Genomic DNA, 25,851 nt, shown 5'->3' with positions numbered 1-25,851 from the left:
CGCATATATTTTCGCATATGCAAAAAAATATGAATTTTCGTAATTACGAATATATAGTGCTATATTCGCAACATTCGCAAATTTGCGAATATGCAATATTCGCAAGTAAAATTCGAATTGTGAATATTCGCGAGCAACACTACTCTATATATAGAGGTATAGTGAATGATAACACAAACAGTTTTGGACAGTAGTTTCCACAGCGCAGTTTGTTTGCTAGAAATGCAAGGCTCCATTGACATCGTGTTCCAAGTCACCATTTTACATATGTTTTATCTGGGGGACTCAAAAGCGTAGTATTCTTTGCTTTTGTGTCCATAAAATGAAGTGCTTACCAGCATAAAACAGACCAGATGTAGTCACTAGTAGACTTTGTTTGCTCTATTAAAGCCTATGGGTGTCCACAGGTACGTCGCACATACCTGTTGAATACCCATGTACCAAAAAAGACCCAAAATGTAATGTGAATGGGGTCCAAGCATTGTTGTTTGGACTTTGTACTTGTATTGCAGAATGTTCTTTTATGAATTTCAGATTAAAGGAATAGTTTTATCAGCGAGGAAGTGCAGGATGATCTGTACCGTCATGGATGAAAAAATTCTGTATTATTAAAGTAAATAAAGTACACTTGTTGTTTTTCAGACATCAGACACATTGGCAGGGAGATTTTTTTTTTTCTTCCAGTTTTCTGTACTTATCGTGAATGTTCTCTTGAAATGCTGATAACTTATAAATAGACTTGTTCTAGTCTTTGAGAACATATAGGAGAAATGAGTGAGTGATGGGTGTAAAGCATTTTCCTAATATCACAGAATAAAACCTGTAGAGGACATGATGATAGTTTCACTGCCTATATCTGTCAGAGATAATCACATTACTAAGATTGTGCGGAATCTACTTTGCAGTTACTAACTTATTGGCAAGGATTCAAGGGTAGTATCTTTATAAAATCATTTTAATAAGGCTGCATATTCCTATATTGCACCATGGGAATAGGAATTAAGTCAGCTTTCATACGTGTCAATAACTGAGAAAGAGCTGAAATCCGGAAAACTTCCCCAGCCTGGTGAGATATGTTTCACCAAACCCAATGCCTTTCCGATCCATTGTGTCATTATACAAGGAATAATGCGGGAGATTTATCAAGACCTGTCCAGAGGAAAAGTTGCTGAGTTGACCTTAGCAACCAATCAGATCGCTTTTTTCATTTTTGAAAAGACCTCTGAAAAATGAAAGCAGCGATCTGATTGGTTGCTATGGGCCATTCAGCAATTTTTGCTCTGGACAGGTTTTGATAAATCTCCCCCGATGACTGTGATAGGTAGAAGGTGTATTGAGGAAGGGTAAGAAGTTACTGAAGATCATATGATAGATATTTTTATATACGTTTACTGTATATAACTTGGGATAGGAGGGGGAGTTTAATTAAAGGGGTACTCTGACAATTATACAGTAATTATTTGTAAATGACTTCTATATAAAAATTGTATTCCTTCCATTACTTATCAGCTGCTGTATACTACAGAAGTTGTGTAGTTCTTTTCAGTCTGGCCACAGTGCTCTCTGCTGACACCTCTGTCTGTATCAGGAACTGTCCAGGGCAGGAGAGGTTTGCTATGGGGATTTGCTCCTGCTCTAGACAGTTCCTGACATGAACAGAGGTGTCAGCAGAGAACAGTGTAGACTGGAAAGAACTACACAGCCTCCTCTGTAGTATACAGCAGCTGATGGAAGGATTAAGATTTTTTTAAGTAGAAGAAATCTAGAAATCTGTATAACTTTCTGGCACCAGTTGATTTGAAAACTATTTTTTTTCTTGAGTACCCTTTTAAATCTATAAATATTGCCCACAAAAAAAATGGTACCATTTAACGAAACATTTGCTGACAGTTCATCAGACAGCTCTGGGCTCAGTGTTCTGTATATTGGTGTGGTAATAATGTCATGTGGATCCTTAACCCCTACAGGACCCATGACGTAACGGTACGTCCCGACACCCTGGGTCTTAAGGACCAGGGACGTACATTTACGTCATGGGCAGTTCCGGTCCCCGCCGTGCGCCAGGTGGGGATCGGAGTGGGATGCCTGCTGAAATCATTCAGCAGGCATCCCGTGCAAATGCCCAGGGGGGTCATTAGACTCCCCCATGTCGGCGATCGCGGCAAATTGCAAGTGAATTCACACTTGCGATTTGCGCGATTCCCGGTCATTACGGGTCTATAGTGACCCGGAATAGAAGGAGGATCGCGGGTGTCTAAGACACCCAGGATCCCCCTGAAGCGATAGGAGTGAGGTGGCAGGGTTGCCACTCCTCCTATCCCTGCTATTGGTGGTCTAGACGCGACCGACAATAGCAGATCAGGGGCGGGGGGGTTAACTTTTGTTTTCCCCGTCCTGCCCTCCTACAATAGGCGGGGCAGGATGGGGAAACGACGGGGACTGGCGCCGAAGATCCACTTACCGATCCGGGCGGGCGACGGAGGCTGCGGGTGATAGAGATCGGCGGGCGGCGATGACGTGCGGCTGGATCCGACGGAAGCCGGTGAGTTGCCTAGCAACATCTGGAGGGTACAGTTTGAGACCATTGGACAGTGATCTCTAACTGTAGCCCTCCAGATGTTGCAAAACTACAACTCCCAGCATGCCCAGACAGCTGTTTGGGCATGCTGGAATATGTAGTTTTGCAACAGCTGGAGGGCTACAGTTTGAGACCACTATATAGTGGTCCCTAAACTGTAGCCCTCCAGATCTTGCAAAACTACAACTCCTAGCATGCTCAAACAACTGTTTGCTGTCAGGGCATGCTGGGAATTGTAGTTTTGCAACAGCTACAGGATCCCCCTGAAGCGATAGGAGTAGAGTGCCAGGGTTGCCACCCCTCCTATCCCTGCTATTGGTAGTCTAGACGCGACCACAAATAGCAGATCGGGGGCGGGGGGGGTTTACTTTTGTTTTCCCCGTCCTGCCCTCCCACAATAGGACGTTCTCGAAAACTGTAGCCCTCCAGATGTTGCAAAACTGCAAATCCCAGCATGTCCAAACAACAATCAGCTGTCTCGGCATGCTGGGAGTTGTAGTTGCGTACATCCAGCTATTGCATAACTACATCTCCCAGCATGCCCTTCGGCGATCAGCACATGCTGGGAGTTGTAGTTTTGCAACAGCTGGAGGCACACTGGTTGGAAAATACTGTTTGGAAAACCTTCAGTTAGGTTCTGTTACCTAACAGTATTTTCCAACCAGTGTGCCTCCAGCTGTTGCAAAACTACAACTCCCAGCATGCACGGTCTGTCAGTACATGCTGGGAGTTGTAGTTTTGAAACAGCTGGAGGTTTGCTCCCCCCATGTGAACTTAAAGGGTACATTCACACGGGCAGGCTTACAGTAAGTTTCCTGCTTCAAGTTTGGGCTGCGGCAAATTTTTCGCCGCAGCTCAAACTTCTAGCGAGAAACTCACCGTAACCCGCCAGTGTGAATGTACCCTAAAAACACTACACTACACTAACACATAGTAAAGAGTAAAACCCTACATATACACCCCCTTATACTGTCCCCCCCCCCCCCCCAATAAAAATGAAAAATGTATTGTATGGCAGTGTTTCCAAAACGGAGCCTCCAGCTGTTGCAAAACAACAACTCCCAGCAATTCCGGACAGCCACTGACTGTCCAGGCATGCTGGGAATTTAGCAACAGCTGGAGGCACCGTGTTTGGGAATCACTGGCATAGAATACCCCTATGTCCACCCCTATGCAATCCCTAATTTAGTCCTCAAATGCGCATGGCGCTCTCTCACTTCGGAGCCCTGTCGTATTTCAAGGAAACAGTTTAGGGCCACATATGGTGTATCTCCGTACTCGGGAGAAATTGCACTACAAATTTTGGGGGGCTTTTTCTCCTTTTACCCCTTATAAAAAGAAAAATTTGGGGCTACACCAGCTTGTTAGTGTAAAAAAATAAAAAAAATGTACACTAACATGCTGGTGTTGCCCTTTACTTTTTATTTTCAGAAGTGTTAAAAGGAAAAAAAAGACCCCCAAAATTTGTAACACAATTTCTCCTGAGTACGGAAATACCCCATATGTGGGCGTAAAATGCTCTGTGGGCGCACAACAAGGCTCAGGAGTGAGAGCGCACCACGTACATTTGAGGTCTAAATTGGTGATTTGCACAGGGGTGGCTGATTTTACAGCGGTTCTGACATAAACGCAAAAAAATAAATACCCACATGTGATCCCACACATGGCCCCTGACTTCCATTCTAAACAATTTTTTGCCCAAAAGCTCAATGGCGCTCCTTCTCTTCTGAGCATTGTAGTGCGCCAGCAGAGCACTTGACGTCCACACATGGGGTATTTCCATACTCAGAAGAGATGGGGTTACACATTTTGGGGGGTCTTTTCTGCTATTAACCCTTGCAAAAAATTTGAAATTTGGGGGGAAACACATTTAAGTGAAACATTTTTAATTTTTTTTTACATATGCAAAAGTCGTGAAACCCCTGTGGGGTATTAAGGCTCGCTTTATTCCTTGTTACGTTTCTCAAGGGGTCTAGTTTCCAAAATGGTATGCCATGTATTTTTTTTTTGCTGTTCTGGCAACATAGGGCTTCCTAAATGCGATATGCCCCCCGAGCAAAATTTGCTCTCAAAAAGCCAAATATGACTCCTTCTCTTCTGAGCATTGTAGTTTGCCCGTAGTGCACTTCAGGTCAACTTATGGGGTACCTCCATACTCAGAAGAGATGGGGTTACAAATTTGGGGGGAAACACACATTTTAGTGAAAAAAAATATTTTTTTTTTACATACGCAAAAGTCATGAAACACCTGTGGGGTATTAAGGCTCACTTAATTCCATGTTACGTTCCTCAAGGGGTCTAGTTTCTAAAATGGTATGGCATGTGTTTTTTTTTTTTGCTGTTCTGGCACCATAGGGGCTTCCTAAATGCAACATGCCCCCCAAAAACCATTTCAGAAAAACGTACTCTCCAAAATCCCCTTGTCGCTCCTTCGCTTCTGAGCCCTCTACTGCGCCCGCCGAACACTTTACATAGACATATGAGGTATGTGCTTACTCGAGAGAAATTGGGCTACAAATATAAGTATAAATTTTCTCCTTTTACCCCTTGTAAAAATAAAAAAATTGGGTCTACAAGAACATGCGAGTGTAAAAAATGAAGATTGTGAATTTTCTCCTTCACTTTGCTGCTATTCCTGTGAAACACCTAAAGGGTTAAAACGCTGACTGAATGTCATTTTGAATACTTTGGGGGGGTGCAGTTTTTATAATGGGGTCATTTGTGGGGTATTTCTAATATAAAGACCCTTCAAATTCACTTCAAACCTGAACTGGTCCCTGAAAAATAGTGAGTTTGAAAATTTTGTGAAAAATTGGAAAACTGCTGCTGAACTTTGAAGCCCTCTGGTGTCTTCCAAAAGTAAAAACACGTCAATTTTATGATACAAACATAAAGTAGACATATTGTATATGTGAATCAAATTTTTTTTTTATTTGGAATATCCATTTTCCTTACAAGCAGAGAGCTTCAAAGTTAGAAAAATGCAAAATTTTCTAATTTTTCATCAAATTTTGGGATTTTTCACCAAGAAAGGATGCAAGTTACCATAAAATTTTACCCCTATGTTAAAGTAGAATATGTCACGAAAAAACAGTCTCGGAATCAGAATGATAACTAAAAGCATTCCAGAGTTATTAATGTTTAAAGTGACAGTGGTCAGATGTGCAAAAAACGCTCTGGTCCTAAGGTGTAAAATGGCCTGGTCCTTAAGGGGTTAAAGCATACACGTCAGATCCAACAACAAAAAAAATGTTTTCAATATATCACTCAGTACCTAATTCTGACCATGTACATCTATGTTTTTATGTGTCTAGCACCTTTATTTATTTATTACACTTTTAATTTAGCTCACTAGTCTGAATTCCTCTCAAAGGGAGGGGGCATGGCCTCACTGTGCAGGTCTCTACCCCCTTCCTCAGTATGCTGTCTGCTCACATCTCCCCTAGCATTAGCAAAACTACAACTCCCAGCTTGTCCTCACTGACAGTAGCGGGACACAAGCTGACAGTGGGAGGATTTTTCCTCTAGCTGTGAGCCCTGCGCTCACAGCTGTCAATCAAGGAAGTGTGTCCATGACATAGGTGATGATGCATGGACACAGCAGGACTAGTATGTGTCCATGCAGGAAGAGGGGGGGGGCAATTGTTTGACTGTATTTTTCAGTATGAAATACTGAACATTTTCTAATGAAAGCAATTGAAAAACCTATTGTATTGGTTTTGTATGCTTTACAACATATCAAAAGTTTTTGTATCTGACAGTGCCCATTTAAGGCCTTATCACATGGGATAATTTTTATCCTGACAGGTCAATATTTCCCTGGATATTAGGCACTGCGATCATTAAACAATCCCATAATTTTAGCAGGTTAAAAATATTTTTTTTTTTCAGCCATACATCTCCCCTTGTAGAAGTGGATATGCGGCTGACAAATGATTAAAGTAAGTGGCTACATAAACAATCCAGCAATTGGCACCTTGTCTAATGGGCAGCAGTTGCCTTGCTATGACAAGCCATTCAACAAGAAACTATGTGTTCATAACAGCGTAATACAGATGTTACAAGGTGGAGCCTTGTCTGCCCTTGTATAGCCACAATTTAGCATCAGAGCCCAGGCCAGAAGCTTCAAGTTACATCTCTGTTTATGATACATGTAAATGGGACTCACCTGGCTGTACAATTCCCAGAATATGATGTAAGTGAATGGCCCAGACGGTAAATATAGTCCAGGAAACAGGTAGTTTCAGGTAAAGAGCTTTAGAATGTGCTTGGTACGATACAATAAATGTACAGTATGCAGTGGTTATGACCCATGTATTGTATCAGTGACAGTTCTATAGTAAGCATATTGCATCCTTCATTAGGGGCACATATCAGAAAGATAGGTGTCTGTCAAGCTTTAGAAATGACATAAGTATTATCACTTTTAAAACAACCTTAGTGTCACGATGCCGGCTGGCAGGTAGTGGATCCTCTGTGCCAGAGAGGGATTGGCGTGGACCGTGCTAGTGGACCGGTTCTAAGCCACTACTGGTTTTCACCAGAGCCCGCCGCAAAGCGGGATGGTCTTGCTGCGGCGGTAGTGACCAGGTCGTATCCACTAGCAACGGCTCACCTCTCTGGCTGCTGAAGATAGGCGCGGTACAAGGGAGTAGGCAGAAGCAAGGTCGGACGTAGCAGAAGGTCGGGGCAGGCAGCAAGGATCGTAGTCAGGGGCAACGGCAGAAGGTCTGGAACACAGGCTAGGAACACACAAGGAACGCTTTCACTGGCACAATGGCAACAAGATCCGGCAAGGGAGTGCAGGGGAAGTGAGGTGATATAGGGAAGTGCACAGGTGAACACACTAATTGGAACCACTGCGCCAATCAGCGGCGCAGTGGCCCTTTAAATCGCAGAGACCCGGCGCGCGCGCGCCCTAGGGAGCGGGGCCGCGCGCGCCGGGACAGGACAGACGGAGAGCGAGTCAGGTACGGGAGCCGGGGTGCGCATCGCGAGCGGGCGCTACCCGTATCGCGAATCGCATCCCGGCTGGCAGCGGAATCGCAGCGCCCCGGGTCAGAGGATGTGACCGGAGCGCTGCAGCGGGGAGAGTGAAGCGAGCGCTCCGGGGAGGAGCGGGGACCCGGAGCGCTCGGCGTAACAGTACCCCCCCCCTTGGGTCTCCCCCTCTTCTTAGAGCCTGAGAACCTGAGGAGCAGACTTTTGTCTAGGATGTTGTCCTCAGGTTCCCAGGATCTCTCTTCAGGACCACAACCCTCCCAGTCCACTAAAAAAAAAGTTTTCCCTCTGACCTTTTTGGAAGCCAAGATTTCTTTGACAGAGAAGATGTCCGAGGAGCCGGAAACAGGAGTGGGAGGAACAGATTTGGGAGAAAAACGGTTGAGGATGAGTGGTTTGAGAAGAGAGACGTGAAAGGCATTAGGGATACGAAGAGAAGGAGGAAGAAGAAGTTTATAAGAGACAGGATTAATTTGACACAAAATTTTGAAAGGACCAAGATAGCGTGGTCCCAACTTGTAGCTAGGGACACGGAAGCGGACATATTTAGCGGAGAGCCATACCTTGTCTCCAGGGGAAAAAACGGGAGGAGCTCTTCTTTTCTTATCCGCGAACTTCTTCATGCGTGATGAAGCCTGTAAGAGAGAATTTTGGGTCTCTCTCCATATGATGGAAAGGTCACGAGAAATTTCATCCACAGCGGGCAGACCAGAGGGCAAGGGAGTAGGGAGGGGGGGAAGAGGGTGACGGCCGTACACCACGAAAAATGGGGATTTGGAGGAAGATTCAGAGACCCTGAAGTTATACGAGAATTCGGCCCATGGGAGGAGATCTGCCCAGTCATCCTGGCGGGAGGAAACAAAATGTCGCAAATAATCACCCAAGATCTGGTTAATTCTTTCTACTTGTCCATTGGACTGGGGATGATATGCAGAAGAAAAATTTAATTTAATCTTGAGTTGTTTACAGAGAGCCCTCCAGAATTTAGACACGAATTGGACGCCTCTATCCGAGACAATCTGCGTAGGCAACCCGTGAAGACGAAAAATGTGTACAAAAAATTGTTTAGCCAACTGAGGCGCAGAAGGAAGACCAGGAAGAGGGATGAAATGTGCCATTTTGGAGAATCGATCAACGACCACCCAAATAACAGTGTTGCCACGGGAAGGGGGTAAATCAGTAATAAAATCCATACCAATCAGAGACCAAGGCTGTTCGGGGACAGGCAGAGGATGAAGAAAACCAGCGGGCTTCTGGCGAGGAGTCTTATCCCGGGCACAGATAGTGCAGGCTTGCACAAAGTCCACAACATCCGTCTCCAGAGTCGGCCACCAATAGAAGCGGGAGATGAGTTGCACAGATTTCTTGATGCCCGCATGACCTGCGAGATGAGAGGAGTGACCCCATTTGAGGATTCCGAGGCGTTGGCGTGGAGAAACAAAGGTCTTTCCTGGAGGAGTCTGCCTGATGGAGGCAGGAGAAGTGGAGATCAGGCAGTCAGGTGGAATGATGTGTTGCGGAGAGAGTTCAACTTCTGAGGCATCCGAGGAACGAGAGAGAGCATCGGCCCTAATGTTCTTATCGGCAGGACGAAAGTGAATCTCAAAATTAAATCGGGCAAAGAACAGAGACCACCGGGCCTGGCGAGGATTCAGCCGTTGGGCAGACTGGAGGTAGGAGAGATTCTTGTGGTCGGTGTAGATAATAACAGGAAAACTTGATCCCTCCAGCAGATGCCTCCATTCCTCAAGTGCTAATTTAATGGCTAGAAGCTCTCGATCCCCGATGGAGTAGTTCCTCTCCGCTGGAGAGAAGGTCCTAGAGAAAAAACCACAAGTGACAGCATGCCCGGAAGAATTTTTTTGTAGAAGAACAGCTCCAGCTCCCACTGAGGAGGCATCAACCTCCAATAGGAAGGGTTTGGAAGGGTCAGGTCTGGAGAGGACGGGAGCCGAAGAAAAGGCAGACTTGAGTCGTTTAAAGGCGTCTTCTGCTTGAGGAGGCCAGGACTTGGGATCAGCATTTTTTTTGGTTAAAGCCACGATAGGAGCCACAATGGTAGAAAAATGTGGAATAAATTGCCTGTAATAATTGGCGAACCCCAAAAAGCGTTGGATAGCACGGAGTCCGGAGGGGCGTGGCCAATCTAAGACGGCAGAGAGTTTGTCTGGATCCATCTGTAGTCCCTGGCCAGAGACCAAATATCCAAGAAAAGGAAGAGATTGGCATTCAAACAGACATTTCTCAATTTTGGCATAGAGTTGATTGTCACGAAGTCTCTGAAGAACCATACGGACATGCTGGCGGTGTTCTTCTAGATTGGCAGAAAAAATTAGGATATCGTCCAGATATACAACAACACAGGAGTATAACAGATCACGAAAAATTTCATTGACAAAGTCTTGGAAGACGGCAGGGGCGTTGCACAGGCCAAAGGGCATGACCAGATACTCAAAGTGTCCATCTCTGGTGTTAAATGCCGTTTTCCACTCATCCCCCTCTCTGATGCGGATGAGGTTATAGGCGCCTCTTAAGTCCAATTTAGTAAAGATGTGGGCACCTTGGAGGCGATCAAAGAGTTCAGAGATGAGGGGTAAGGGGTAGCGGTTCTTAACCGTGATTTTATTAAGACCGCGGTAGTCAATGCAAGGACGTAGGGAGCCATCTTTTTTGGACAGAAAGAAAAATCCGGCTCCGGCAGGAGAGGAGGATTTACGGATAAAGCCCTTTTTTAGATTCTCCTGGACGTATTCAGACATGGCAAGAGTCTCTGGGGCAGAGAGAGGATAAATTCTGCCCCGGGGTGGAGTAGTGCCCGGGAGGAGGTCGATAGGACAATCATAAGGCCTGTGAGGAGGTAGAGTCTCAGCTTGTTTTTTGCAGAAAACATCCGCGAAGTCCATATAGGCCTTAGGGAGACCGGTTACTGGAGGAACCACAGAGTTACGGCAAGGGTTACTGGGAACCGGTTTTAGACAGTTCTTGGAACAAGAGGACCCCCAACTCTTGATCTCCCCAGTGGACCAATCCAGGGTTGGGGAATGAAGTTGAAGCCAGGGAAGTCCAAGGAGAATTTCCGAGGTGCAATTGGGGAGGACCAAAAGTTCAATCCACTCGTGATGAGATCCGATGCTCATAAGAAGGGGCTCCGTGCGGAAACGTATGGTACAGTCCAATCTTTCATTATTTACACAATTGATGTAGAGGGGTCTGGCGAGACTGGTCACCGGGATGTTGAACCTGTTGACGAGAGAGGCCAAAATAAAATTTCCTGCAGATCCAGAGTCCAAGAAGGCCACAGTGGAGAAGGAGAAGGCAGAGGCAGACATCCGCACAGGCACAGTAAGACGTGGAGAAGCAGAGTAGACATCAAGGACTGTCTCACCTTTGTGCGGAATCAGCGTACGTCTTTCCAGGCGGGGAGGACGGATAGGACAATCCCTCAGGAAGTGTTCGGTACTAGCACAGTACAGGCAGAGGTTCTCCATACGGCGTCGTGTCCTCTCTTGAGGTGTCAGGCGAGACCGGTCGACCTGCATAGCCTCCACGGCGGGAGGCAGAGGAACAGATTGCAGGGGACCAGAGGAGAGAGGAGCCGAGGAGAAGAAACGCCTCGTGCGAACAGAGTCCATATCTTGGCGGAGTTCCTGACGCCTTTCGGAAAAACGCATGTCAATGCGAGTGGCTAGGTGAATAAGTTCATGTAGATTAGCAGGAATTTCTCGTGCGGCCAGAACATCTTTAATGTTGCTGGATAGGCCTTTTTTGAAGGTCGCGCAGAGGGCCTCATTATTCCAGGACAATTCTGAAGCAAGAGTACGGAATTGTACGGCATACTCGCCAACGGAAGAATTACCCTGGACCAGGTTCAACAGGGCAGTCTCAGCAGAAGAGGCTCGGGCAGGTTCCTCAAAGACACTTCGGATTTCCGAGAAGAAGGAGTGTACAGAGGCAGTGACGGGGTCATTGCGGTCCCAGAGCGGTGTGGCCCATGACAGGGCTTTTCCGGACAGAAGGCTGACTACGAAAGCCACCTTAGACCTTTCAGTGGGAAACAGGTCCGACATCATCTCCAGATGCAGGGAACATTGGGAAAGAAAGCCACGGCAAAACTTAGAGTCCCCATCAAATTTATCCGGCAAGGATAGGCGTAACCCAGGAGCGGCCACTCGCTGCGGAGGAGGTGCAGGAGCTGGCGGAGGAGATGACTGCTGAAGCTGTGGTAGTAACTGTTGTAGCATAACGGTCAGTTGAGACAGCTGTTGGCCTTGTTGCGCTATCTGTTGTGACTGCTGGGCGACCACCGTGGTGAGGTCAGCGACAACTGGCAGAGGAACTTCAGCGGGATCCATGGCCGGATCTACTGTCACGATGCCGGCTGGCAGGTAGTGGATCCTCTGTGCCAGAGAGGGATTGGCGTGGACCGTGCTAGTGGACCGGTTCTAAGCCACTACTGGTTTTCACCAGAGCCCGCCGCAAAGCGGGATGGTCTTGCTGCGGCGGTAGTGACCAGGTCGTATCCACTAGCAACGGCTCACCTCTCTGGCTGCTGAAGATAGGCGCGGTACAAGGGAGTAGGCAGAAGCAAGGTCGGACGTAGCAGAAGGTCGGGGCAGGCAGCAAGGATCGTAGTCAGGGGCAACGGCAGAAGGTCTGGAACACAGGCTAGGAACACACAAGGAACGCTTTCACTGGCACAATGGCAACAAGATCCGGCAAGGGAGTGCAGGGGAAGTGAGGTGATATAGGGAAGTGCACAGGTGAACACACTAATTGGAACCACTGCGCCAATCAGCGGCGCAGTGGCCCTTTAAATCGCAGAGACCCGGCGCGCGCGCGCCCTAGGGAGCGGGGCCGCGCGCGCCGGGACAGGACAGACGGAGAGCGAGTCAGGTACGGGAGCCGGGGTGCGCATCGCGAGCGGGCGCTACCCGTATCGCGAATCGCATCCCGGCTGGCAGCGGAATCGCAGCGCCCCGGGTCAGAGGATGTGACCGGAGCGCTGCAGCGGGGAGAGTGAAGCGAGCGCTCCGGGGAGGAGCGGGGACCCGGAGCGCTCGGCGTAACACTTAGTTAAGAAATGTATATTCATCCGTTCCACATGAAACCACTTCCTATAAAACAAAAGTTTTGAAGCTGGCCTCAGATGCAGGAATTTAAACATTCTAATGTACATTCATTTTATTGCAACAATCTACCTAGAAGGAAATATCCACACAATATGCCACAATGTCCTAAAAGACAGTGCTACTGGAAGTTCTTAGTGGGTTACTATTATACACAATTGCCCAGCTTTATCAAACTGTGTGAGAGAAAAACTGGAGTGATTTTCCCATAACAACCAATCATAGCTCAGCTTTCACTTTACCAGAGCTCGTTAGCTGAGCTGTGATTGGTAGTTGTGGGGAAATCACTCCAGTTTTTCTCTCACACAGTTTGATAAATCTGGGCCTATGAGTGTGAAAATAAGTTATTTGCCAAGATTTTAAAAAATATATTAAAAAAATCAATTTTCCACCTGGTAGAACAGATTACAATCAGAAATTATTGTTGTTTCACTACAGAAACTCGGATTATCAGTTTAAGAACTTATTATCATTGTAAAAACAATTTGTGCATCAACGGCGAGCTTTTTGTATGAGTATGAAAATTACGTAATCATACAGTAGACAGTTCTGACTATGACCACTTGTCACAATTCAACAATAACACAAACACATAATGATGGTAATCAGAGGATGAACAATCAATACATTATAATTTATATATTTGGTTGATTTTTCTGAGCATTTATGGAGGTCGATTGTCACTAAAGTATTTGGAATCATTCAAATTGGAATAATAATTGCTATGTATAAACAGGCCTTTTCTACTGAAGCAGCAGAAGCATGGCTGCATACATTGGAGACTGTTGGGTAGAGGGATAGGTTATATTACATGCAGTCTAATGAGAAGAGGGAGAAGTCACATTTCCTGTGATTATTTAGAGAAAGTTATGGAAAGTGATTAGTGACATTTCATTATGTCCCTTAATGGGTAAGATAGTTACAGGTTGACCGGAGAAAATATAGGGTAAATTAAATTCCTTGGAATCTGATGATAGGATAAGTTATATTTTCTTTTATTCAGTGAAAAGAGTTAGGGATAATTGTTCATCTTTCCTTGTCCAGTGAAGAATGACATAGATAAATAGACAGCAAACAAACTTTGCCTAAATCCATAGCACAAGCAAATATTATAAAATGTGTAATATATCTTATTAGAGAAACCTTCCTCTTTTCCACTTATGAGCCACCTCCTTTCTCATCTAAAAGTTCCCTTACCAACCCTCTGACCCCCCCCCCCCCTCCTCTAAATATATTGAACTCATCTCATTCTCTTAAATGTGACAGTGCATATTTTTCTGTCCCTCAAATGGGATGCCGGATAGTCAGACAAGCCGCATGGAGGGAGCTCATCTTGCAGCATTCACCTCGTTTGGCATACAAAAATAATTGAGTGTTGGGCTATAAACAATTGATGCACTTTGCCATCAGTTGAAGCATCAGCTGTGACCAGCTCACTGAGCCAGATGACTTCATATATGTGATGGCGTCCTAAGGGTCAGTTCACACTACAGTCATGTTGTGAATTTCTAGTAGTCTACCCACTTTGGAGCTAAGCTACCGTATTTTTCACCGTATAAGACGCACTTTTTCTTCCCCAAAACTGGGGGGGAAAATTTGGTGCGTCTTATACGGCGAATACACCACTATGGCGGCGGTCCCTGCGGCCATCAACGGCCGGGACCCGCGGCTAATACAGGACATCACCAATTGCGGTGATGCCCTGTATTAACCCTTCAGACGCGGCGATCAAAGTTGACTGCCGCATCTGAAGCGAAAGTGACACTAACCCGGCTGTTCAGTCGGGCTGTTTGGGACCGCCGCGATATCACCACGGCGGTCCCGAACAGCCCGACTGAATAGCCGGGTTAGTGCTTACAGGACACCGGGAGGGACCTTACCTGCCTCCTCGGTGTCTTCTCCATTCAGGGATCCCCTGTATGGACGGCGCTCTCCTTCCTCGTCATCACGTCGTCGCGTACATGCGTCGGCGTGCGTAACGACGTGATGGCGGCGACGGAGAGCGAGGATTCCCGGCCGGCAGCAGAGACGTTCCGGAGCGGCAGGGACACGGCGACAGAGATGGAGCATCATCCAGGGCAGCGGTGACAGGTCCGGAGCGGCAGGGACACGTGAGTATTACCTCCTATGCAGTGGTCTTCAATCTGCTGACCTCCAGATGTTGCAACACTACAACTACCAGCATGCCCGGACAGCCAACGGCTGTCCGGGCATGCTGGGAGTTGTAGTTTTGCAACATCTGGAGGTCCGCAGGTTGAAGACCACTATTGGGTTCAAAATCTAAATTTTTTTAGATTTTGCACCTATAAATTGGGTGCGTCTTATACGCCGGTGCGTCCTATAGGGCGAAAAATACGGTAAGTAGGTTGCATCAGTTGGTTACTTGGTGACTAGTGAGAGTGGGTAGAATGTATTGCCTAAAGTTTGACGGGGCGTTGTGCTTAATTATGTTTCCTATTATCCATTAAGCAAAGCTGAATAGACAGATGGATAGATAGATAGATAGATAGATAGATAGATAGATAGATCCTGATCTTCCACTACTCAAAAAGACTGAACTATCATAAGGAATCATTACCACTTCTGAGTTATAGAAATTCAGCGCTGGTGTTATGAAACTTACCCTTTACTCATGTTCTATAATTCATATAATTTCATTTACTATTTGATAGATTTCTCATTGGAGCTGTGAGGTATTTATACAGCAAATATGTTTACCTGACATATTGAAAAACTGGGCCAAGATCTTATTTTATTTTATTTAATCATAGTAGATTTATTGATTCTTGAACCTGCTTCTCCTTGTGCCAAGCATGCAAATAGCAGATTTAATATTTCGCACTGGAGAAATACCATAAATATAGTTCACTTAGCAATAAGAAGGCCTCACTGTTTCTACTGGGTATATCAGGAAGACATTTATAACATGAATTACCGACCTAATGATACATTCCCAGAAACAGGTATTTCATGCATTGTAATTATTTCTCAACCTTCACATCCTTGTGTCTGATCGCACAATACTCATGCCCATCTACTCTTGCATACATTAGTGTGTCTTCTTATTCTTGAGGATGCCAACTATATTACGTCATGGAAACATATAAGGAAAAAGTACTCACCATGTTCCCTTCAAAACCATGTGGACAGAACACTGCCGTAGAATGATAGGGCTGCGCATGGAAATGGCGCTAGCTCAATACTTAAGCAAACATTGATCTAGGACTATGCCGCTAAAACTTCATTAATTTATTTTGTCTTCATTAAAAAAAACATTGCTAGGACATCTGGCACAGAGTCAAGGTGTAACATCAACACGTTTCAAGCATTATAGTTCTTTCTTGCAAAATAAGAATACACTAATAGCTTACTTAAAATCAAGAGTATCCAATCACAAAGTAGAAAGATGGTAGTACCTGAGAACACAAAAAGAGTGGAGTGCAGGCCTCTCAATTACCCATAGAATGAATACATGAACAGAGGAACACCCATGACATCAAATAAATGGTCCGTATATGAGAATGTAAGATAGAGGAGGGAGAGAGACAGCAGAGTAGAAATAAACTGCAAAGAACACAGAATAAATGCATCACTATTAGAGATGAGCGAACTTACAGTAAATTCGATTTGTCACGAACTTCTCGGCTCGGCAGTTGATGACTTTTCCTGCGTAAATTAGTTCACCCTTCAGGTGCTCCGGTGGGCTGGAAAAGGTGGATACAGTCCTAGAAGGGAGTCTACTAGGACTGTATCCACCTTTTCCAGCCCACGGGAGCACCTGAAAGCTGAACTAATTCGTGACGAATCAAATTTACTGTAAGTTCGCTCATCTCTAATCACTATCGTACAATATAGCCTAACAAAAAGAGCAACAACATTATAAACCATACACAAAAAAGACCATGAACAGTAAGCCATAGTATTTCTAAATGCATTCCCATACAGAATTAGCTACAAGTTATCTTTCCTCAAATTAATGCGGTTATTTTGCTATACGGTATATGATATGTGGCTGAAAAACATTTCTGAGATGACAGGATCCCTTTCATTGTTCACTTCATATAACAGATAAAAAGGTTAAAAAAAAAAAAAAAGACAAGCTGCTCCTAGAGCATTATCCAAGGGTAAGGAAGCAAATGAATGGACGATTAGGCTTACCGGAGTTTGTTGCGCTAAGAGAACAACATTAATGCGCACATAGTATATGTTACGCCGAGCGCTCCGGGTCCCCGCTCCTCCCCGGAGCGCTCGCTACACTTCCCTCACTGCAGCGCCCCGGTCGGTTCCACGGACCCGGGGCGCTGCGTTACCACCTCCGGCCGGGATGCGATTCGCGATGCGGGTAGCGCCCGCTCGCGATGCGCACCCCGGCTCCCGTACCTTACTCGCTCCCCGTCAGTTCTGTCCCGGCGCGCGCGGCCCCGCTCCCTAGGGCGCGCGCGCGCCGGGTCTTTGCGATTTAAAGGGCCACTGCACCGCTGATTGGTGCAGTGGTTCCAATTAGTGTTTACACCTGTGCACTTCCCTATATCACCTCACTTCCCCTTCACTCCCTCGCCGGATCTTGTTGCCCTAGTGCCAGTGAAAGCGTTCCTTGTGTGTTCCTTGCCTGTGATTCCAGACCTTCTGCCGTTGCCCCTGACTACGATCCTTGCTGCCTGCCCCGACCTTCTGCTACGTCCGACCTTGCTTCTGTCTACTCCCTTGTACCGCGCCTATCTTCAGCAGCCAGAGAGGTTGAGCCGTTGCTAGGGGATACGACCTGGTCACTACCGCCGCAGCAAGACCATCCCGCTTTGCGGCGGGCTCTGGTGAAAACCAGTAGTGACTTAGAACCGATCCTCTAGCACGGTCCACGCCAATCCCTCTCTGGCACAGAGGATCCACTACCTGCCAGCCGGCATCGTGACAGTAGATCCGGCCATGGATCCCGCTGAAGTTCCTCTGCCAGTTGTCGCTGACCTCACCACGGTGGTCGCCCAGCAGTCACAACAGATTGCGCAACAAGGCCAACAGCTGTCTCAACTGACTGTTATGCTACAACAGTTACTACCACAGCTCCAGCAATCATCTCCTCCGCCAGCTCCTGTACCTCCTCCGCAGCGAGTGGCCGCTTCTGGAATACGACTATCCTTGCCGGATAAATTTGATGGGGACTCTAAGTTTTGCCGTGGCTTTCTTTCCCAATGTTCATTACACTTGGAGATGATGTCGGACCAGTTCCCCACTGAAAGGTCTAAGGTGGCTTTCGTAGTCAGCCTGCTGTCTGGAAAAGCCCTGGCTTGGGCCACACCGCTCTGGGACCGCAATGACCCCGTCACTGCCTCTGTACACTCCTTCTTCTCGGAAATTCGAAGTGTCTTTGAGGAACCTGCCCGAGCCTCTTCTGCTGAGACTGCCCTGTTGAACCTGGTCCAGGGTAATTCTTCCGTTGGCGAGTATGCCGTACAGTTCCGTACCCTTGCTTCAGAATTATCCTGGAATAATGAGGCACTCTGCGCGACCTTTAAAAAAGGCCTATCCAGCAACATTAAAGATGTTCTGGCCGCACGAGAAATCCCTGCTAACCTACATGAACTCATCCATCTTGCCACTCGCATTGACATGCGTTTTTCCGAACGGCGTCAGGAGCTCCGCCAGGATATGGACTCTGTTCGCACGAGGCGTTTCTTCTCCCCGGCTCCTCTCTCCTCTGGTCCCCTGCAATCTGTTCCTGTGCCTCCCGCCGTGGAGGCTATGCAGGTCGACCGGTCTCGCCTGACTCCCCAAGAGAGGACACGACGCCGCATGGAGAATCTCTGCCTGTACTGTGCTAGTACCGAACACTTCCTGAAGGATTGTCCTATCCGTCCTCCCCGCCTGGAAAGACGTCCGCTGACTCCGCACAAAGGTGAGACAGTCCTTGATGTCTACTCTGCTTCTCCACGTCTTACTGTGCCTGTGCGGATGTCTGCCTCTGCCTTCTCCTTCTCTGCTGTGGCCTTCTTGGACTCTGGATCTGCAGGAAATTTCATCTTAGCCTCTCTCGTCAACAGGTTCAACATCCCGGTGACCAGTCTCGCCAGACCCCTCTACATCAATTGTGTAAACAATGAAAGATTGGACTGTACTATACGTTTCCGCACGGAGCCCCTTCTAATGTGCATCGGATCTCATCACGAGAGGATTGAACTGTTGGTCCTCCCCAATTGCACTTCTGAAATCCTTCTTGGACTTCCCTGGCTTCAACTCCATTCCCCAATCCTGGATTGGTCCACTGGGGAGATCAAGAGTTGGGGGCCCTCTTGTTCCAAGGACTGCTTAAAACCGGTTCCCAGTAAACCTTGCCGTGTCCCTGTGCTTCCTCATGTAACCGGTCTCCCTAAGGCCTATATGGACTTTGCGGACGTTTTTTGCAAAAAACAAGCTGAGACTCTACCTCCTCACAGGCCTTATGATTGTCCCATTGACCTCCTCCCGGGCACTACTCCACCCCGGGGCAGAATCTATCCTCTGTCCGTCCCAGAGACTCTTGCCATGTCTGAATACGTCCAAGAAAATTTAAAAAAGGGCTTTATCCGTAAATCCTCCTCTCCTGCCGGAGCCGGATTTTTCTTTGTGTCCAAAAAAGATGGCTCTCTACGTCCTTGCATTGACTACCGCGGTCTTAATAAAATCACGGTTAAGAACCGCTACCCCCTACCCCTCATCTCTGAACTCTTTGATCGTCTCCAAGGTGCCCATATTTTTACCAAACTGGACTTAAGAGGTGCTTATAATCTCATCCGCATCAGAGAGGGGGATGAATGGAAAACGGCATTTAACACCAGAGATGGACACTTTGAGTATCTGGTCATGCCCTTTGGTCTATGCAACGCCCCTGCCGTCTTCCAAGACTTTGTTAATGAAATTTTTCGTGATCTACTATACTCCTGTGTTGTTGTATATCTGGACGATATCCTGATTTTTTCTGCCAATCTTGAAGAACACCGCCAGCATGTCCGTATGGTTCTTCAGAGACTTCGTGATAATCAACTCTATGCCAAAATAGAGAAATGTCTGTTTGAATGCCAATCTCTTCCTTTTCTAGGATACTTGGTCTCTGGCCAGGGACTACAAATGGACCCAGATAAACTCTCTGCCGTCTTAGATTGGCCACGCCCCTCCGGACTCCGTGCCATCCAACGTTTTTTGGGGTTCGCCAATTATTACAGGCAATTTATTCCACATTTTTCTACCATTGTGGCTCCTATTGTGGCTTTAACAAAAAAAAATGCCGATCCCAAGTCTTGGCCTCCTCAAGCGGAAGACGCCTTTAAACGACTCAAGTCTGCCTTTTCTTCGGCTCCCGTGCTCTCCAGACCTGACCCATCTAAACCCTTCCTATTGGAGGTTGATGCCTCCTCAGTGGGAGCTGGAGCTGTCCTTCTACAAAAAAACTCTTCCGGGCATGCTGTTACTTGTGGTTTTTTTTCCAGGACCTTCTCTCCGGCGGAGAGGAACTACTCCATCGGGGATCGAGAGCTTCTAGCCATTAAATTAGCACTTGAGGAATGGAGGCATCTGCTGGAGGGATCAAGATTTCCAGTTATTATTTACACCGATCACAAGAACCTCTCCTACCTCCAGTCTGCCCAACGGCTGAATCCTCGTCAGGCCAGGTGGTCTCTGTTCTTTGCCCGATTTAATTTTGAAATTCACTTTCGGCCTGCTGATAAAAACATTAGGGCCGATGCTCTCTCTCGTTCCTCAGATGCCTCTGAAATTGAACTCTCTCCTCAACACATCATTCCTCCTGACTGCCTGATTTCCACTTCTCCAGCCTCCATCAGGCAAACTCCTCCAGGAAAGACCTTTGTTTCTCCACGCCAACGCCTTGGGATCCTCAAATGGGGTCACTCCTCCCATCTCGCAGGTCATGCGGGCATCAAGAAATCTGTGCAACTCATCTCTCGCTTCTATTGGTGGCCGACTCTAGAGACTGATGTGGTGGACTTTGTGCGAGCCTGCACTATCTGTGCCCGGGATAAGACTCCTCGCCAGAAGCCCGCTGGTTTTCTTCATCCTCTACCTGTCCCCGAACAACCTTGGTCTCTGATTGGTATGGATTTTATTACTGACTTACCCCCATCCCATGGCAACACTGTTATTTGGGTGGTCGTTGATCGATTCTCCAAAATGGCACATTTCATCCCTCTTCCTGGTCTTCCTTCAGCGCCTCAGTTGGCTAAACAATTTTTTGTACACATTTTTCGTCTTCACGGGTTGCCTACACAGATCGTCTCGGATAGAGGCGTCCAATTTGTGTCTAAATTCTGGAGGGCTCTCTGTAAACAACTCAAGATTAAATTAAATTTTTCTTCTGCATACCATCCTCAATCCAATGGACAAGTAGAGAGAATTAACCAGATCTTGGGTGACTATTTACGACATTTTGTTTCCTCCCGCCAGGATGACTGGGCAGATCTTCTACCTTGGGCCGAATTCTCGTATAATTTCAGAATCTCTGAATCTTCCTCCAAATCTCCGTTTTTCGTGGTGTACGGCCGTCACCCTCTTCCCCCCCTCCCTACCCCCTTGCCCTCTGGTCTGCCCGCTGTGGATGAAATTTCTCGTGATCTTTCCACCATATGGAAAGAGACCCAAAATTCTCTCTTACAGGCTTCTTCTCGCATGAAGAGATTCGCAGATAAGAAAAGAAGAGCTCCTCCCATTTTTTCCCCTGGAGACAAGGTATGGCTCTCCGCTAAATATGTCCGTTTCCGTGTCCCGAGCTATAAGTTGGGACCACGCTATCTTGGTCCTTTTAAAGTTTTGTGTCAAATTAATCCTGTCTCTTACAAACTTCTTCTTCCTCCTTCTCTTCGTATCCCTAATGCCTTTCACGTCTCTCTTCTTAAACCTCTCATCCTCAACCGTTTTTCTCCTAAATCTGTTCCTCCCACTCCTGTTTCCGGCTCCTCGGACATCTTCTCTGTTAAAGAGATTTTGGCCTCTAAAAAGGTCAGGGGAAGAACTTTTTTTTTAGTGGATTGGGAGGGTTGTGGTCCAGAAGAGAGGTCCTGGGAACCTGAGGACAATATCCTGGACAAAAGTCTGATCCTCAGGTTCTCAGGCCCCAAGAAGAGGGGGAGACCCAAGGGGGGGGGTACTGTTACGCCGAGCGCTCCGGGTCCCCGCTCCTCCCCGGAGCGCTCGCTACACTTCCCTCACTGCAGCGCCCCGGTCGGTTCCACGGACCCGGGGCGCTGCGTTACCACCTCCGGCCGGGATGCGATTCGCGATGCGGGTAGCGCCCGCTCGCGATGCGCACCCCGGCTCCCGTACCTTACTCGCTCCCCGTCAGTTCTGTCCCGGCGCGCGCGGCCCCGCTCCCTAGGGCGCGCGCGCGCCGGGTCTTTGCGATTTAAAGGGCCACTGCACCGCTGATTGGTGCAGTGGTTCCAATTAGTGTTTACACCTGTGCACTTCCCTATATCACCTCACTTCCCCTTCACTCCCTCGCCGGATCTTGTTGCCCTAGTGCCAGTGAAAGCGTTCCTTGTGTGTTCCTTGCCTGTGATTCCAGACCTTCTGCCGTTGCCCCTGACTACGATCCTTGCTGCCTGCCCCGACCTTCTGCTACGTCCGACCTTGCTTCTGTCTACTCCCTTGTACCGCGCCTATCTTCAGCAGCCAGAGAGGTTGAGCCGTTGCTAGGGGATACGACCTGGTCACTACCGCCGCAGCAAGACCATCCCGCTTTGCGGCGGGCTCTGGTGAAAACCAGTAGTGACTTAGAACCGATCCTCTAGCACGGTCCACGCCAATCCCTCTCTGGCACAGAGGATCCACTACCTGCCAGCCGGCATCGTGACAGTATATAAACGTGATGGTCTGGTCAGCTGCCCAGGATCTGCCTGATCTCCTATCAGGGTTCCACAACGTACTGTATATGATAATGATGATGAGAAAAGATGATCCTGGAAAGGCACTTCTCCAACGTTGATTCGTTTATTGTCTCCTTACAACATGTTTCTGGTTCGGACAGAACTCTTTATCAAGTATGTGCATTACCAGATAACAGGGTTCTGTCCGAACCAGAAACGTGTTGTAAAGTGCTAACACCTGTAATCCTGGGATATTTCAATGATAATAAATGAATTAACATTAGAGAACTGCCTTTCCTGGATCATCATTTTTCGTCTTCATTCTCAGGGTTCGCTTTATGACCCTGCCATTTGTGTGAAGAGTAAACTAGTTATAAAGAGTATTAAATTCTACAGGTTAAGAGGGTTTTGTGACCTCTAGAAGGCTATGAAGAAAGCTGTTCAGTTACTTGTAGCCTGAAGAGAAGTGAGAATTAGCTCTCTCTCTGTCCTAATAGACCATAATGGGGAGGGGGGGGGGGCTAAATGACATTAAGTATATTATTACTATAAATAGCTTTCAGGGCAACTACTCTTCACATTATCCAATAGCAATAGCTCACACATTATCCCCCTGAGAAATAAATGGGTAATGGGACGGGACTGTACGATAGACTACTTGAAGCAACAGTTTCTGCTTGTGCATTCCCCTGTCTTTGTACTGTACAGTTTGCACAAGGATCCGGTAGAATTTGTGCATCGTGACCTTTTTCTATCAGAAAAAAATGGCATCCCTGTCTGACGTTACAATAAATGATGCCATAGCTGTGACCTAGCCTTAATCATAAGAATCATCCCCACTTGCAATCTTTCTTGTCTTTTATACCTCTTATTTTTATACCCTTGTGATTTTAAGATAAAAACAAATGATGACAATATAGATTTATACAGTAGGACCACACACTTAGTAAGTTAGGCTGAGTAAGCAAGATTTTACCTTTACCACTTAATGTGGTAGCCTTAGGTCATAAAGGGCTGACATATGGTTTTTGGTTTAATGGCTTATAGAAAAATAGCAATTTGTTTTCTAGTGTTTTCAATTGTCCCGCAGTTTAAACGAGGCAGCGTATTGCAAACAATAATAAAAGAAAAAGGCATTTTCTTTAGCACTTAAGACTCCTGACACAGCATTTCATTGCCTGAGACCCTAAGGCACACGGAGCAATAATATCTTGCTTCCCTAATTGCCACTCATCATTACATGTTGAAATAATCTCTTCCTCTTATTCTTTCCCTCCTAGGTGTCCATTGATGAGCGCATCAGACAATTGCATGAAGCCCACAGGGATTTTGGCCCCACGTCTCAGCATTTCCTTTCCAGTAAGCATTCACACTTCTGTTAATTAACCTGCATGCTTTGTGGTTGATTCCGCTGCCCCATTTCACATGGTGAGCTATCCCAGACATCACATTATATTGCCTATTCTCCAATAATATTAAGTCTGCACCTTTCACATAAAAATGCTGAGTGGTGAAAGTTGAGTAGTGCTCCTGAACTAACATCTCAAGATACCATATATACTCGAGTATAAGCCGACCCGAATATAAGCCGAGGCCCCTAATTTCCCCTAAGTTATTGACTCGACTATAAGCCTAGGGTGGGAAATACATCATCCCCCCTGTCATCATCCAGACCCCCTCATTAACAACCTCATCATCATCACCCTGTCATCATCCCCCCTTCATCATCACCGCCTGTCATCATCCCCCTGTCATCATCCCACCCCCCCTTCATCATCATCACCGCCTGTCATCATCCCCTTATCATCCCACACCCCCTTCATCATCCCCTTATCATCCCACACCCCCCCTTCATCATCCCCTTATCATCCCACACCCCCTTCATCATCCCCTTATCATCCCACATACCCCCTTCATCATCCCCTTATCATCCCACACCACCCCCTTCAACATCCCCTTGTCATTATCCCACCCCCTTCATCATCCCCTTATCATCCCACCCCCCCCCCTTCATCATCCCCTTGTCATTATCCCACCCCCTTCATCATCCCCTTGTTATTATCCCACCCCCCCTCATCATCCCCACGTCATCATCCCACACCCCCCCTTCATCATCCCCTTATCATCATCCCACACCCCCCCTTCATCATCCCCTTGTCATCATCCCACACTCCCCCTTCGTCATCCCCTTGTCATCATCACACCCCCCCCCCTTCATCATCACCACATGTCATCAGCCCCCCCAACCCTTCATCATCCCCGCTTGTCAATGTCTGATACAGTGGTCTTCAACCTGCGGACCTCCAGATGTTTCAGAACTACAACTCCCAGCAAGCCTGGGCAGCCATCGGCTGTCCGGGCTTGCTGGGAGTTGTAGTTATGAAACATCTGGAGGTCCGCAGGTTGAAGACCACTGCGGCCTTCGACATCATCCAGCCCCCCCCTCTCACCCCCTTTAGATTTGTACTCACCTCCACTCAGCGGGACGTTAGGGTACGCTGGTCCGGGCAATCTGTGCTGCAGGACCGTCCGGTGGGGAGGGATAGTCGTTCTGGGCTTTCCATCTTCACCAGGGGGGGGCCTCTTCTCCGCGCTTCGGGCCCAGAATAGAGACGTTGCCTTGACGACGACGCACAGGGACATTACTCATGAACGGGCTGGGCCCGAAGCGCAGGGAAGAGGCACCCCCGATGAAGATGGACAGCCCGGAACGACTATCCCTCCCCACCGGACAGTCCCTGCAGCACAGATGGCCCAGACCAGCGCACCCTAACGTCCCGCCGAGTGGAGGTGAGTACAGAACTAAAGGGGGTGAGGGGGGGGGGGGGCTGGATGATGTTGAAGGCCGCAGTGGTCTTCAACCTGCGGACCTCCAGATGTTTCAAAACTACAACTCCCAGCAAGGCTTGCTGGGAGTTGTAGTTTTGAAAAATCTGGAGGTCCGCAGGTTGAAGACCACTGAGGGCGGAGAGTTCACTCGAGTATAAGCCAAGGGGGGTGTTTTCAGCATGATTTTTCATGCTGAAAACACCCCCCTCGGCTTATACTCGAGTATATACGGTAAGCTATCAGTGTCTGGTTCAACACAGCTAAGAGATGGGAAGTCAGTGCTCCTTGAGGAGAATGTGCTTCAGGATTACTCTTCTAAAACCAAAAGCCTTTCTTCTTTATTCTTCATATAAAATAGGAATCATTTAAGGAACCCTGACACATGTCTTTGAACCCTAAAATGATGATCTCTTTACATTGATCAGCTATATTCCAATTATTAATCATCATCTCAGACCTCTTGCTTTAT

At 47.2% G+C, this 25,851-nt stretch overlaps 1 protein-coding gene across 4 annotated transcripts in view; it reads left to right on the top strand.

The window, feature by feature from the left end:
- The window catches only part of DMD (dystrophin), a 2,642,350-nt gene that overhangs the window by 2,222,239 nt on the left and 394,260 nt on the right, over nucleotides 1-25,851 (top strand). For all 4 annotated transcript variants that reach the window (XM_056556147.1, XM_056556148.1, XM_056556149.1 and 1 more), the window contains one exon: nucleotides 23,834-23,912. In XM_056556147.1, coding sequence (XP_056412122.1) covers nucleotides 23,834-23,912 — 79 coding nt within the window. The remainder of the gene's footprint in view (nucleotides 1-23,833; nucleotides 23,913-25,851) is intronic.

This window comes from Hyla sarda, chromosome 2 (assembly GCF_029499605.1).
Source record: "Hyla sarda isolate aHylSar1 chromosome 2, aHylSar1.hap1, whole genome shotgun sequence".
NCBI lineage: Eukaryota > Metazoa > Chordata > Amphibia > Anura > Hylidae > Hyla > Hyla sarda.
This window is presented reverse-complemented; position numbering and strand designations above follow the sequence as displayed.